The sequence below is a fragment of the Blennius ocellaris genome, assembly GCF_963422515.1.
Source record: "Blennius ocellaris genome assembly, chromosome: 10".
NCBI classification, from domain to species: domain Eukaryota; kingdom Metazoa; phylum Chordata; class Actinopteri; order Blenniiformes; family Blenniidae; genus Blennius; species Blennius ocellaris.
Genome location: NC_137659.1, coordinates 7182124 through 7194640, shown reverse-complemented (window position 1 = coordinate 7194640; position 12517 = coordinate 7182124). Strand labels below are relative to the sequence as shown.

Below are 12517 nucleotides of genomic sequence, written 5' to 3'. Positions count from 1 at the left end.
TTATTTTGACCTTTTAAAAACAGTTGCTGCCATTTTCTATACGGTCCAAAGCAAGCGAAAAAAAATTGCGGGAAAGTGATGCAACACACATGGGGACATAAGTGACACGCTGTACGACACGTGAGGGGAGTAGGAAGAGGAGGGGGAAGAAGGGGAGGCGTTCCTTAATGTCTTTACAACTACTGTACTCAACATGTTTATGTTTATGTCCTAAAGGTCAATACTCATCTCATCAATATGAACGTGAGCACCATGGAAGAACTAATGACAGCGACGACCACCATAGAGGTAACAATTTATAAATAATTCAAAATATTACTACAAATCATTATTTGTTCATTAATTGATTACAGAAGTAGTGCACAGCTGCATAGAAGTGTGTTCAAATGTTTTGAGATGTGCTTTTGTGTTTCTGTGAGTGTTCATCATCTCCGCTGTCCCTTCGTTTCAGGATCTATCCTCCTTCACCACTGATGACGACTATTACGAAATCCCCGACCTCATGTGTGACCGTTCAGCTGTGCGTGAGTTCAGGAGTCTCTACGAGCCGCCGCTCTTCTGGCTGATCGCCCTGGTGGGCGGGGTGGGGAACCTGGCCGTGGTGTGGATCTACATGCACGTCCGCCGCCGGCTGAAGACGATGACGGACATGTACCTGCTGAACCTGGCGGTGGCGGACCTGTTGTTCCTGGTCACGCTGCCGCTGTGGGCGGCCGAGGCGTCCTTCAGCTGGATGTTCGGCCCCGTCCTCTGCAAGATAAACTCCGCCCTCTACAAGGTGAACCTGTTCAGCAGCATGCTGCTGCTCACCTGCATCAGCGTCGACCGCTACATCGTCATCGTGCAGACCACCAAAGCGCACAACTCTCGGTGGGAGCGCCTGCGTTACAGCCGCTTCGTGTGCGGGGTGGTGTGGCTTTTCTCCATGGCGCTGGCCACACCCGAGTTTGTGTACGCTATGCCTACCAAGGTGGAGTCCCAGGAATACTGCAGGATGGTGTTCCCGTCTCACATGGGTAACGTCACCAAGATCATTGTGCTGTCGCTGCAGGTGAGCATGGGCTTCTGTCTGCCCTTCATCGTCATGGCCTACTGCTACGCCGTCATCGTCACCAAGCTGCTCAAGACTCGCAGCTTCGAGAAGCACAAAGCCATGCGCGTGATCCTGGCGGTGGTCGTGGCGTTCGTGGTGTCGCAGCTGCCCTACAACAGCATGCTCATCGTGGAGGCAATGCAAGCCACCAACATGACCATAACGAACTGCGACAGCGTGAAGGCCTTCGACAAGGCAGGGCAAGTGCTGAAGAGTCTGGCTTACCTGCACGCCTGCCTGAACCCCTTCTTGTACGTGTTTGTCGGTGTTCGATTCCGCCACGACATGCTGCAGCTCTTAAGCTGCTGCCGCTGCCAACAGAAAGCCAACAAGTGTCAAACGTCCAAACTCAGCAAGATGCCCCTGAGCTCCACCCGGCTGACAGTGATGTCTGACAGCGACACCTCCCAAGCGCTGTCGCTGTAGACTCACACACACACTGAAGGGACTTCCTGTTTGTGCTGTAGCAGTTTGACTCACAGCTACTGAGTTTCATCCAGTCTGTCTTCAGGAGACAGATGTTGCTGCTTCTGTTGAGCTCCAGATCCTGAAGATCCTCAAAAGCATTCAACAGGACAGCAAGAGCAAAATTGAGACAGATTGAAAGTTAAAGCCTGCCGTGAAAATACTGCAGAGTTTTTAAGACAACATTCAGAGATCTGTCAAGATCTCTGAATGATCTGAGAATCTGTCAAGATCAAGTGCAAATTAAGAGAAAAAAAATGTTAAGAAATTAAACTTAGACTTGTACAGCCTTCTTAATGCGTATCTATCATCGCACATCCTTGTTTTCCAGAATAATTTCCAGAGTTCTTCCAGGAGTTTCACGTTTTCTGGAATCTTCTCAGGTCATCCCGGTACTTTTCAAGATGATGACGACTTTACTTGAATGTTTTCCTGTACAGTGAATGTACAGCTTTTTCCATACGACAGTTGTGTGGTGTTAGCTGCTGTTATTCGGGCCCGTCGGTCACTTGACTGCTTATTGCCTCATCGTCTGAAACTGAGCCAGAAACATGATGAATGTTTGCTGCTTATTGTTGTTACTGTCAGACTACAAGGTCCTCAGTCCTGCTACAGAAGGCTGCGTCTATTGACACAACCAAATGGTGTACACAGAGCTCTTGATTGTAAATACAGACATGTCTTTATGTGTACCTCACAACCTGAATGTAATGTCTTTTTTATATATATGTGTCTTCTGTCATAAACAATAAAGTGAGAGCAAAGACATGTTCACCGCTTTTGATTGCGTGAAAAACAGGAGGAAGTTGATGGAGCCTTGTCACCCTCCACTCTTCACATCCTTCCTCCTCACGTCCTGTTTACTGCTGAAGAGCATCAGATGATATGAAGCAGACCGAACCTCCTCTTGCTGTGTTTACAGCCGGTCTGACAGGTCGCACCTCCACAAGAGAAACTCACGATTCACCGAAGAGCAGAAATTAGACGTACAAAAGTTAATTTACAGTATTCAGTCTCATCACAGAGAACAAACTTTTCCACAAAGAGGTTGGAAGGCGTGCACATTGTGTGGGGGGGTTGTAAATAAAGTATGCAGCTTCTCACAGTCATTATAGCACATTTTTTTAGATGGAGTACTATAATTATCGGTGCTGAGAACAGTGTGTGTATCTTCTTCTTGGCTCAAAAGCCTCCTACTGATCATCAGTCCCCTTTCTTTCTCTTCCCATTCATTCTCATGTGTCTTACACCAAAATTCTCCTACTCCACTAGTTTCAGGCAAACTCATACACAAATGAAGAAGAATATTTATAACTCTCCGGATTATGTTTGGGCAGATGCGTATTTCACATGACTGGAACGTCTGTGTTTACTCTCCGATGTCAGCTGTGATGCCAATCGGCCCAGAATGCAGAAGTTGACCTCAGATCTGTGGTTTGATATTTTCTGCAGGTCAAAAACAAAATGTGACATAAAGAGAAGTGAAAATCAGGAAGGATTGATAGAGTCAGGCTGAGAGACAGACAAATGAAGGGCAGTGAAGTCCGGGCAGGTCACCCTCTGGTCAGAACACCACAACCAGGAGGTCGAGACATGGGAGGACCAACTCGGTAGAAGGCAGGGAGACTGGGTGAAGTGGAAGTCTGCTGAATAAAGGACAATTGAATTGAACTGAATTGAAAAGTTTATTTCGGACATGTGGGCACAAATGAAACTATTCGAAACAACAAAAACAAATAATAATAATGATTTAAAAAAAACAGAACAAATAAACATAGCAGAGCAAACCAAAGCATACCCCCCCAAAATAAGTAAATAAATAAATAATGCCCCAACATACCCAAAACTTCCATATCATGTCAATAGATTTCAGAAAAGTCTACTAATAAACAATCTTAAATGTGCCCAAATGTCGATCCTTCCTTCCATATTTTGCTCCAGATTTATCCAAGTTCAACAACAACACTGGGTGAAAATAGCATATATCATGAACCAGTGTGATTTCATCACAGGACTAATGCGTGGTATTCTATAGTATGGTATGGTGTGGTATATACGGAAGAGGATGAAGGCCACTATGAAAAAAAACAACAGAGTACAAACTATTAACTCAGAATTCAGACATATTTCTGACTGCGAGTGACTTTGAGGCATGCAGATGAGCCATACGCAGACCGAGGATGTCAGATTTAGTAAAGTTTTTTGCGTGGTTGAGAGGTGCCAAAGGAAGCTATTTAATTAATGAAAAAGCAGGTGAGTGAAAATGATAAGCGTTGGTTTTGTGCTAGGGGTTTGTTAAAATAAAGAAATGGGTGCATACATGATAAATGCCGACCCGTTGTTGTTGTTGGTGTTCAAGGAGTGCTACAGGAAATAAAATAAAAAATAAATAAATTATCCAGAATGATCTGTCCTTGATGCGACACACCAGGATTAGCTTTAAATTAATGGATATCCTCCATTTACAAAATAGCTTTAAAAAGTGCATATTAATCTAATTATGGCTAAAAGAAAATTTGTAAGAATAAAACGTTTCATACTTATTATTACAGAGAACCATATTTCTTAAAAATTTTGAATATATCGCAACATTCTCCAATGACTTCAGTCTTCATGTGATGAGTTGTGACCCTTTACACATGTGGAAATATTCATATTTTACCCAGAATCAAACTGTGGCCCTCTTTGTCTCACACAAGTATTGTGAAGTATCCACACAAGTCAGAGTTAATGTCCCTTCTAAAACCAAAAAACACGAGGAGAGTTAATCCAAAGAATGAATCAGCAACAGGAGACTATGAGAGTACCCAACACAAACAGGAAGTAAAGACATGAGCAGCAGCTTTGACTAAGTGGATTTGAAGTCTGGACGATTACACACACACTTGTCGCCAAGGGCATAGGAATAAGTTTATAATTCACATGGGGGGGGGGGGGGGGTATTGGAAATCTCCCTCTTTCTCCTGAACAAAATGGCTTGGGTCTTTGATTATTTGCTCCTCGATGTTCTATCATTCTCCTGACAAGTTAATTTGCACATAATATCTAGTATAAAGTCAAGCATATTGATAAATGGTGGAATGATTATTTGTTCTCCTTGTATACTCTCACAGTACTCGCACTGACTGACTATTTTTCACAGCGAAGCCCTTGAGCATAAGCCAGACCCCTTAAGGCTGCCAGAGTCCTTTAGAAACCCTTTAAATAAAACTTAGATATTGATGTTGGACTTCAGTTGAAACAGGCTTGAAAATCTACAGTTGGAAAGTGGAGTGGAGGGTTGAGTTTTTTTGTCTGGCCTCTTTGTTCAAACCAGAATCGCCCACAAAGGTGTGAAAAAATGAAAATAGTGCGACCAGCTTAACTGAATTGCTTCAATTAGTAACATCTAAATGAATCAAATTCTTCAAACTTAACCTAGTTAATTAACTTAAGCTAAGTTAGTTAGGTTAATACAGAATAAGTCAGTACAGTTCAGACTGTTAAAGTGCTTTAGAAACTCTTCCCATGATCAGAAACAGTCATCAAAAACCTTACAAAAACTGTATGCCATCAGAAACCTTGACAACAATTTACACCACTAGAAAACTCAATACAATTGTCAGATCCCTTGAGAAAACTATATCGAAAACATCCAGAGACACTACACTGCAACAGAAATCTTCATGCATTGAGAAACCTCATGAGTCCATTACTCTGTCAGAAATGCTGAGGTTGCATTAGTGTTTAAAAACTGAAACAGAAAACTTCAGACCAAAAATAAAAATCTGCAGACTTTAAAAAAAAGATTGAGGACAGACTGCTGTCTGCTGCATCTGCTGGAAACTTTTGACAACTTCCAGCCACTGCAGAGGTTTTACCCACTTCCTGTCCCACCGTCAGCAGTTCCTGCTGAGATTCAACGTGCAGATGATAAATCTGAAGACTTTCACCTGAACAGACTCTTCAGGGATTTCCAGCTCATAAATCTGTTGCTGTTGTCATGGTGATAGCAAAGCGCCTGTCAAATCAACTCGTCAACAGACTTTGGCTGAGCGTATCTCCATTTCTGTGGTTGAGGAGTTCGTGGTGCGACATAGTTTGACAGTTAGATTAGTTTCATCTTTCAGGTTAGTAGACTAGCAATGTTTGTGCGATGACACATCTCTAAACTTTCTGATGACTGTTGCTTCTTGCTGGTGTTGCCAAAACCAAGGTATGAATCCAATCTGTCTGTCTGTCTGTTTTATCTTTTTCTCTCCATCTCTCCCTTAACCCCAACCAGAGCAGCAGAAATGACTGGCTTATAATGAAACCTACATTAACCCTGAATATATAAAAAAGTATTTGTTGAAAACTACCTTCAGCATAAGGGACAATCAGAGGACCTGGAAGTGATGAAGTACACTCTCCACAGAGCCTTGGTCTTAACACCTAACCCTAACCCTAACCCAAATATTCACCTTTGGAAGTTGATTTAACCTCTCAGACTTGGCAGTTCATTTTATGATTCAGAAAAATTTCTGACCCCCAAAAAAGAAAACCTATTAAAAAAAAAAACCCCAAGAAGTTATTTCTATTGACGTGGAGTTGGAGTTATGAGTTGTAATGGGGTTTTTCAAAATTATATTTTTGGCAGTTCCCCATGACGTGAAAGATGAAACCTTAGGAATAACATAAGGTTTGTTTGAGCGCAGCCAGCTGTGTGTGATCACTGGAGTGTGTGTTCTGTGTATTTAACATGTGTGTGTGTGTGCAGGTCACCTGCTTCAGGACTCTTCCTGACCGCTCTCCCTGCTGTCTCTGCTGATGCAGCTCAATAACACTCAGTGTTTCCAGCAGGACAAAGACTTGGGACACAAACGGCGCCTGAACAAAGGCGGCCATGTTTCCAGAACTCTGCCCTCCCATAAAGCCCAGCCCTGAGCAGCTCTGAGCGGTTTGACACTGGGACCTACTGAGCGTCATGCCTCTGCCCCGACGCCGTTCATCCTTCCTGGGACAGACGTCCACGGAGCGCCCGCCACCCACCTCATGTGGGAGGATGGGCGCAGCCAGCACCACTGCCCCCCGTGGGGTTTTTGTAGGCCCTGCCCCCCCAGTGGGTGTTGCCTCTGGACTTGGCACGCGGGTGTCCCGCAGGGCTCTGGGCATCAGCAGCGTGTTCCTACAGGGGATGAGGAGCACTGCGGCTCCGGTGCTGCCCCGGGCCGGAGAGCGGGCGGCGGCTCACGGGGCGACGGCGGCCGGCCTCAACACTTGTCTGATGGAGTACCGTGACAAAGTGAGAGCGCTGGAACAGCTGAACCAGCAGCTGGAGGAGCAGATTCGACTGTGCCTGGACCGCAAGGCCTCCAGTGCTGGGGCCTGGGGGCCTCTCAGGAAGGAGTGGGAGGAGGTGTACAGACAGGTGAGGAGGAGTAAGTGGTGGTGTCATCAGGTCCCCAGCAGGGAGCAAGGGAAAGTAATAATTGACTGGGAAAACACAAAGTTACATGACGTTTCAAGTGAAAAGGCATCGATTTTGTGTTTTTCTTTTCAAAAACTTTTCATATTTACACAAAACCGTTTCGATAAAGATGTTAGTTTCCATGGACACAGCAGAAAAACTGAAAGCCATATTGTTTTCATGTTGGGCCACTAGTGGGTGCTGTTGTTTGTTTTTGTAATGAAACTAGACCCACATGCACACAGAAAACAATACTGTATAAAAACGAACAATGCCAAGTACACGTGCATTCATATGGACAATTGATAAAGCTGGATTGTTATTCCAGAACTCTCAATATAAAACTACCAAGTCCCAGGAGAACATGGACTGGGAGTCATGACACTCTGGAGGCAAACGTTGTTATTGTCCATCGACTCACGCATGTGAGGAAGAACTATTTACTATAGCCATGATGTGCATGTGCAGTAGCAGAGTTTCTGCTGTCTCCATGGAGACGGAGTCAGATCGTTTTCAAAAAGTTGTGTTTTCAGTGGCCTCAACCACAGACACCCACAACTCAGCAAAAGTTTTGAGTTTTCACTTGAAAACATTGTCATGTAAATGGGGCTGGAGATAAACAATAACAGTCACATTCAACCTCATTCTCAATCTATTGTCCTGAACCAAATTCACACACTTGATTTTGATTTCTACTGTGGGGAAAAACACAAAGAAAGACCCAATATGAACAAGAAGAACTCAAAACAACAAAGGTCTCAAAAAATAAATACAATCACCATGTATCCAGAGAACTGATCGTGACGATGTGATTGTGTTGGATGGTATAATTCCTGAAGAGCACACGGCTATGTTTATATCAGAGCAATCTGCTTTGAGTTCTGTGTTTTCCTGTGCTTTCTGCAGGTCAGTGAAGCCATCCTGGATAACGCTCGACTGATGCTGCAGACTGAAAACGTTCAGGCCAATGCAGAGGACTTCAAAGACAGGTAGCGGTCAAACACCTCCAGGCTCATCATCAATCTGTTCAACATGGAACCTTGAGAAGATTAAACTTTTATCATTTCACTTAGCAGATGCTTTTATCTGAACCAGGGGTGTCTGGAACTAAAAACTGTAGATAGATAGACCAGTAATCCACATATATAACAAAAGAATAGAAAAAAAAATCATTAAGTGATGTGTGGTTTCCCCTGGATGATTAGAGAGCAGAGCGATGTGTCGTTCGTCCTGCAGGAGGATGAAGTAATGTTATGTTCTTATTGCAGGAGAAAGGTCCTTGTGATGTGTGGTTTCCTTTTCAGCAAGAGGAGTAGGGTTGACCCTGATGGAGGAGACGTGTAGCTCACCTTGCATAACAATGAAGTGCAGAAGTATGTGGCTCCCCCTGCAGGACGAGGAAGTGTAGTGATGCATGATCCCCCTTGGAGGATTAGGACTGCAGTCATATGGGTTCCGCCTGCATGAGGAGAGACAAGCCTTGTTTCCACTGCAAAGTACTGTACTCAGCTGTTACCATGTTTTGTAACCCCTCCGTTGGGGTATGTAGCACTTCGGTTCGGGTTCCATAAGGAGGAGCTACAATGTAGCTGATTGGTTGTGACAATCGTCGCTCTCGACAAACTGCAATATTTAAATAGCTCATTGGCCATACACCGACACCCTTCCGTTGTCGCATATGCTGCTTTGTGCAGACTGGTTGTTCTAACTTGTTTTTTTGCAATATCAGCGCCCCAAATAGCACCCTGGTGAAGGTTTTCCAAGCTGTGTCACAGAGAATGAAGGGTCACGATTCTGCCTGAGCAGTGCTGCACCAAATGTTTTCCGCATTGGTCCTGCGTTTACTGTCACGTAATGAGGTCACGTACCAGTGTTGTTAAGTTGCCGATCACAACCCCACCTACATTTTATTTATACTCTCTGTGGTGGAACCACACAACAGATTTAGGCCTGGGTACACATTACCAAGCCATACCGTGCTGTGCTGTACTGTGCAGTGGAAACAAAGCATCTATTTCCCACTGAAGGAAAAGGAGGAGGAGGAGGAGGAGGCTCACATTGCGTGAGGAGAAGGTGCAGCACTGTACGTTTATCATTGCTGGAGAAGAAGTTCCCCATCGTGAACACTGTGTAGGAATGTGTAGCCGCTGCAGAAGAGACGGGGTCGTAAAGAGTACGTCTCCCTTCAGGTATGAGAATGAGCAGCCCTTCAGAAGGGCGGTGGAGGAGGAGATCAGCTCTCTCTACAAAGTGATCGATGAGGCCAACCTGACGAAGGCGGAGCTTGAGGAGCAGATGGAGAACATGAGGGCTGAGCTGCGCAGCCTGGAACAAAACCACGAGCAGGTCTCATCAGAAAGCATTGTTTGACATCCGCAGGTCACCTGTCTTCTGTGCAATGTAATGTCCTCCTAAAGAGATGAGGGACCTTCTCCTCCTACAGGACGTGCGCGTCCTTTACAATCAGATGGCGGGACGTGAGGTGGATGAACCTGACGCCCCCATCGAGACGAGCCTGGACCAGATTCTGGCCTACATCCGGAGCCACTGGGAGAAAGTTATGGAAAGGAGCCGAGCTGAGACCGACAGCTATCTGGAGTGTAAGGTGAGGTGTCCCTCCTGGTCTGGTGTCATCGTTGTTGTTTCTGTTGGCGTGTCTGAGCCGTGACTGTGTCTGTAGGAGGCTCAGTCTGTGAGCAGAAGGCTGGGTCCTGAGGAGGAGCAGGTGGAGTCGCTGAAGTCAGAGTGTAGCGACACAGGCTGTAAGATCCAAAGGCTGCAGGCCGACACAGAGTCCATCAGAGCCCTGGTGAGATGCACGTCCAACGTTTGGCGAGCTGCTTGGTTTCCGTTGGCCTCTAACTCAAAGATGTCCTGTAGAAACGCGGTCTGGAGAACTCGCTGGGCGACGCTCGCCACTGGCATGACATGGAGCTGCAGAACCTGGGCTCAGTGGTGGCCAAGCTGGAGGCGGAGCTGTCTGATGTCCGCGGCGAGATCGAGCAGCAGCGGCGTGACTACGACACTCTGCTGAGCAACAAGCAGCGTCTGGAGCAGGAGATCGGCATGTACCATGGCATCCTGGACGGAGAGGAGAGCCGCTTCCAGCCAGCTGAGACACTGTGAGTCGCCTGCAAAGCCAACAACACCGGCATTTAGAACGGTGGTTAAAAACCTGAGCTTTGTCTGCCCTGAGGAGCTCAGAACTAGATTTGTGCTTGCCAAAGAAACCAGATATGGAAAACTGCCTTTTGCTTTTATTGTCATATCTTTATCCGCATAGCGAGCTTTCTGAGACTGTTTGGGAAAATTAAAAATCACAGTCCATTCAGAGCCAGGTAATCTTTAGGGAGGTCCAGGGAAAGAATCTTATGAGATGATTCCAGTCAGCAGTCCCAAGATTATGAAATAACAATTACCAAATGCATTGATCATGTGACAAAAGGTTAAAAAGTTACTCTATAGTGATTTTGAGGCAAATGATTGTGGTTTTATCATTAAAAAAGAAATATGGTGCACAAGGATTCGACTGCACCCCTTAGTTAATGTTGCGAACTTAGACAAGCAGCTGACTGCATGTTTTTACCTCAGCGAAGAACAACAGAGAGAAGTAACTGTAGAAAAAACTGTTTGTGGAGCTATTTCAGATGTTCGGACTGATTCCAACTTTAGCAAATGGCAGGGCGTAGTCAGTGGCAACGTGCAATACACACCACAGGAGAAGACAAAGAACCACTGCCGTCAGAAAAAGCTGTGTATTCTGTTGCCTCAGTGACAATCGCAACTCCTTTATCAGGTAAGCTTAAGGAAGAACATGGCAGCTAAGACTCGACAAGACATTGCCTTACTTTGGAACAAATGTAGACACCCTTGTTTATAGATGTTTTGTTGAGTTTGTGTGGTCTGACACAGCTTAATCCACAGGAGACATTTGTTTTCTTTAGGAAATGGGTTAAAATAACCCCTGTTGTTTATTATTTCAAGATACCCTTTATCTCTGTTGCAGGAAGGCAGGTTTGTGTCTTAAATGACTCAAATAGCCCAGACAACAATAACAGTGTGGCCACCTCTAATCCTTCTCTCCATAGTTTTACACTGAGGCCACGTTTACACCCAGGTTTTGATTTTAATGTCCAGCATATACATAGGGGATGTGTTTGTTTGTTTGTGGGGGGGGGGGGGGGTTGGGGGAGCAATAATTAAATAAAAGTGAAGATAAAGACACTGACATATATTCAACATTTACACATATGCACATAGAGCCAAAATAGAACATATAAATAATAACAACAACAAAAGAGACACATTAATGACAAGAGCTAATGTAGATATATTGACATAAACATGTTGTACTTTTTTGTGTTCCAAATACAGTATTGACATCAACAATCACAGAATAATGATTTTTGTTGAAAAATATCCAAGTTAAACGTTTGTGTATCTATTAATATTAGTGACGTCCAAATGAAGCTTCCTGAAGCGCTTTTTCTATTTTCTCACTCCACCAGATGGCACTCTTGGTTTGAAGACAGGCTTAAAAGCCTGGCAAATAAGTGTGCTTTCAACAGCGCCATAGTGTGGCTTCAGAAAAATGAAGCCAGCGGTTCTTGAAGCATCATTTGGCCATCACTAATTTAATTGAAAATGCACAATAATGCAATTCTGGCTCGCCATTGAATCATTAACTTTCTAGAATAAATGTTTCAGGGAAAGTCATCTCGGTCATATATTTATCAAATTGTGGGTATATATTGTAAAGTTTTTGGGATAAAGCAAAATGTGGACTTCTTTAGATTGGGAATGAGCTCCTATGGTCAATAGTTTCCAAAGTTCATATCAGGAGACAACAGAGGTGGAGATGGAGCCTCTGTCCATCACTATGGGACTGATAGGAAGTCTACTGTATGTGAAGAATTGTATTAAATACCACGTTAGAGTTGATAGATTGTCCTCCCTGTGCAGGTATTCAGCTGTGCACTCACAGCCTGAAGTAGGCGCTGCCGCTCCAGAGCCCCGGACTGAAGCTCAAGGCCCCTCCAACCCCCCAGGACAGTAACCTCTAGTGGAGGCTGTGGTCAACATAAAGCCAGCAGAGACTCTGTGAGGTGGAGCTGGTCTCTGCTGGGGGCTTTTCTCCCTGGTGGGGTGTACAGGTGTGAACCAAGCTCAGAGAATGCAGCAGCAGGAAGTTCAGGAGGTTCCATGAAGCTGCGTGCCCCCCCCCAGTGCAGACCGACGGGTTCTGGATTCTGTTTTCCCACCAGACTTCACCAACCAAGGCAATGTGACACTGGATGTTTTGGGACTGTATGAATAAACCTGAATGAGACTGAGTGAGCCTGAGTGAGACTGCTTTTTGATTTGGATGCTTGTGGAACCAGATCATCTGAGTTCAACTATTAAACACCAGAAATGTTGACGCGTACAACACATTGTCAGACTCTGATCTGACTAGACACAGTTGTTTAATCACAAACATTAATAATTTGAGAAATTCTTGCATGTTTTTGATGTGTACCTGTAACAAAAAA

The 12517-nt window shown here is 44.7% G+C and overlaps 2 protein-coding genes across 2 annotated transcripts; both read left to right on the top strand.

Annotated features, from left to right (window-relative positions):
- The first annotated feature begins 223 nt into the window (after positions 1-223).
- Positions 224-2288, top strand: ccr9a (chemokine (C-C motif) receptor 9a). Its single transcript, XM_080504035.1, has 2 exons — positions 224-288; positions 452-2288. Exons 1-2 carry the CDS (start codon positions 238-240, stop codon positions 1517-1519), a joined length of 1119 nt encoding a protein of 372 aa, XP_080360161.1. The 5' UTR covers positions 224-237; the 3' UTR covers positions 1520-2288.
- A 4215-nt stretch (positions 2289-6503) lies between these two features.
- bfsp2 (beaded filament structural protein 2, phakinin) lies at positions 6504-12285 on the top strand (the record flags this gene model as incomplete). The annotated part of the gene is made up of 7 exons (XM_080502918.1): positions 6504-6947; positions 7893-7975; positions 9176-9332; positions 9430-9591; positions 9667-9795; positions 9867-10108; positions 11949-12285. The coding sequence occupies 7 exons, from the start codon at positions 6504-6506 to the stop codon at positions 12040-12042; spliced, it is 1311 nt and encodes a 436-aa protein (XP_080359044.1). The 3' UTR covers positions 12043-12285.
- Between the last annotated feature and the right edge of the window lie 232 nt (positions 12286-12517).

Excerpts from the sequence above, each read along its gene's own strand:
- ccr9a (XM_080504035.1), top strand. The coding sequence starts at position 238 with ATGAACGTGAGCACCATGGAAGAACTAATGACAGCGACGACCACCATA. Across the intron at positions 289-451 it reads CAGCGACGACCACCATAGAG|GATCTATCCTCCTTCACCAC; the intron begins GTAACAATTTAT and ends CCTTCGTTTCAG.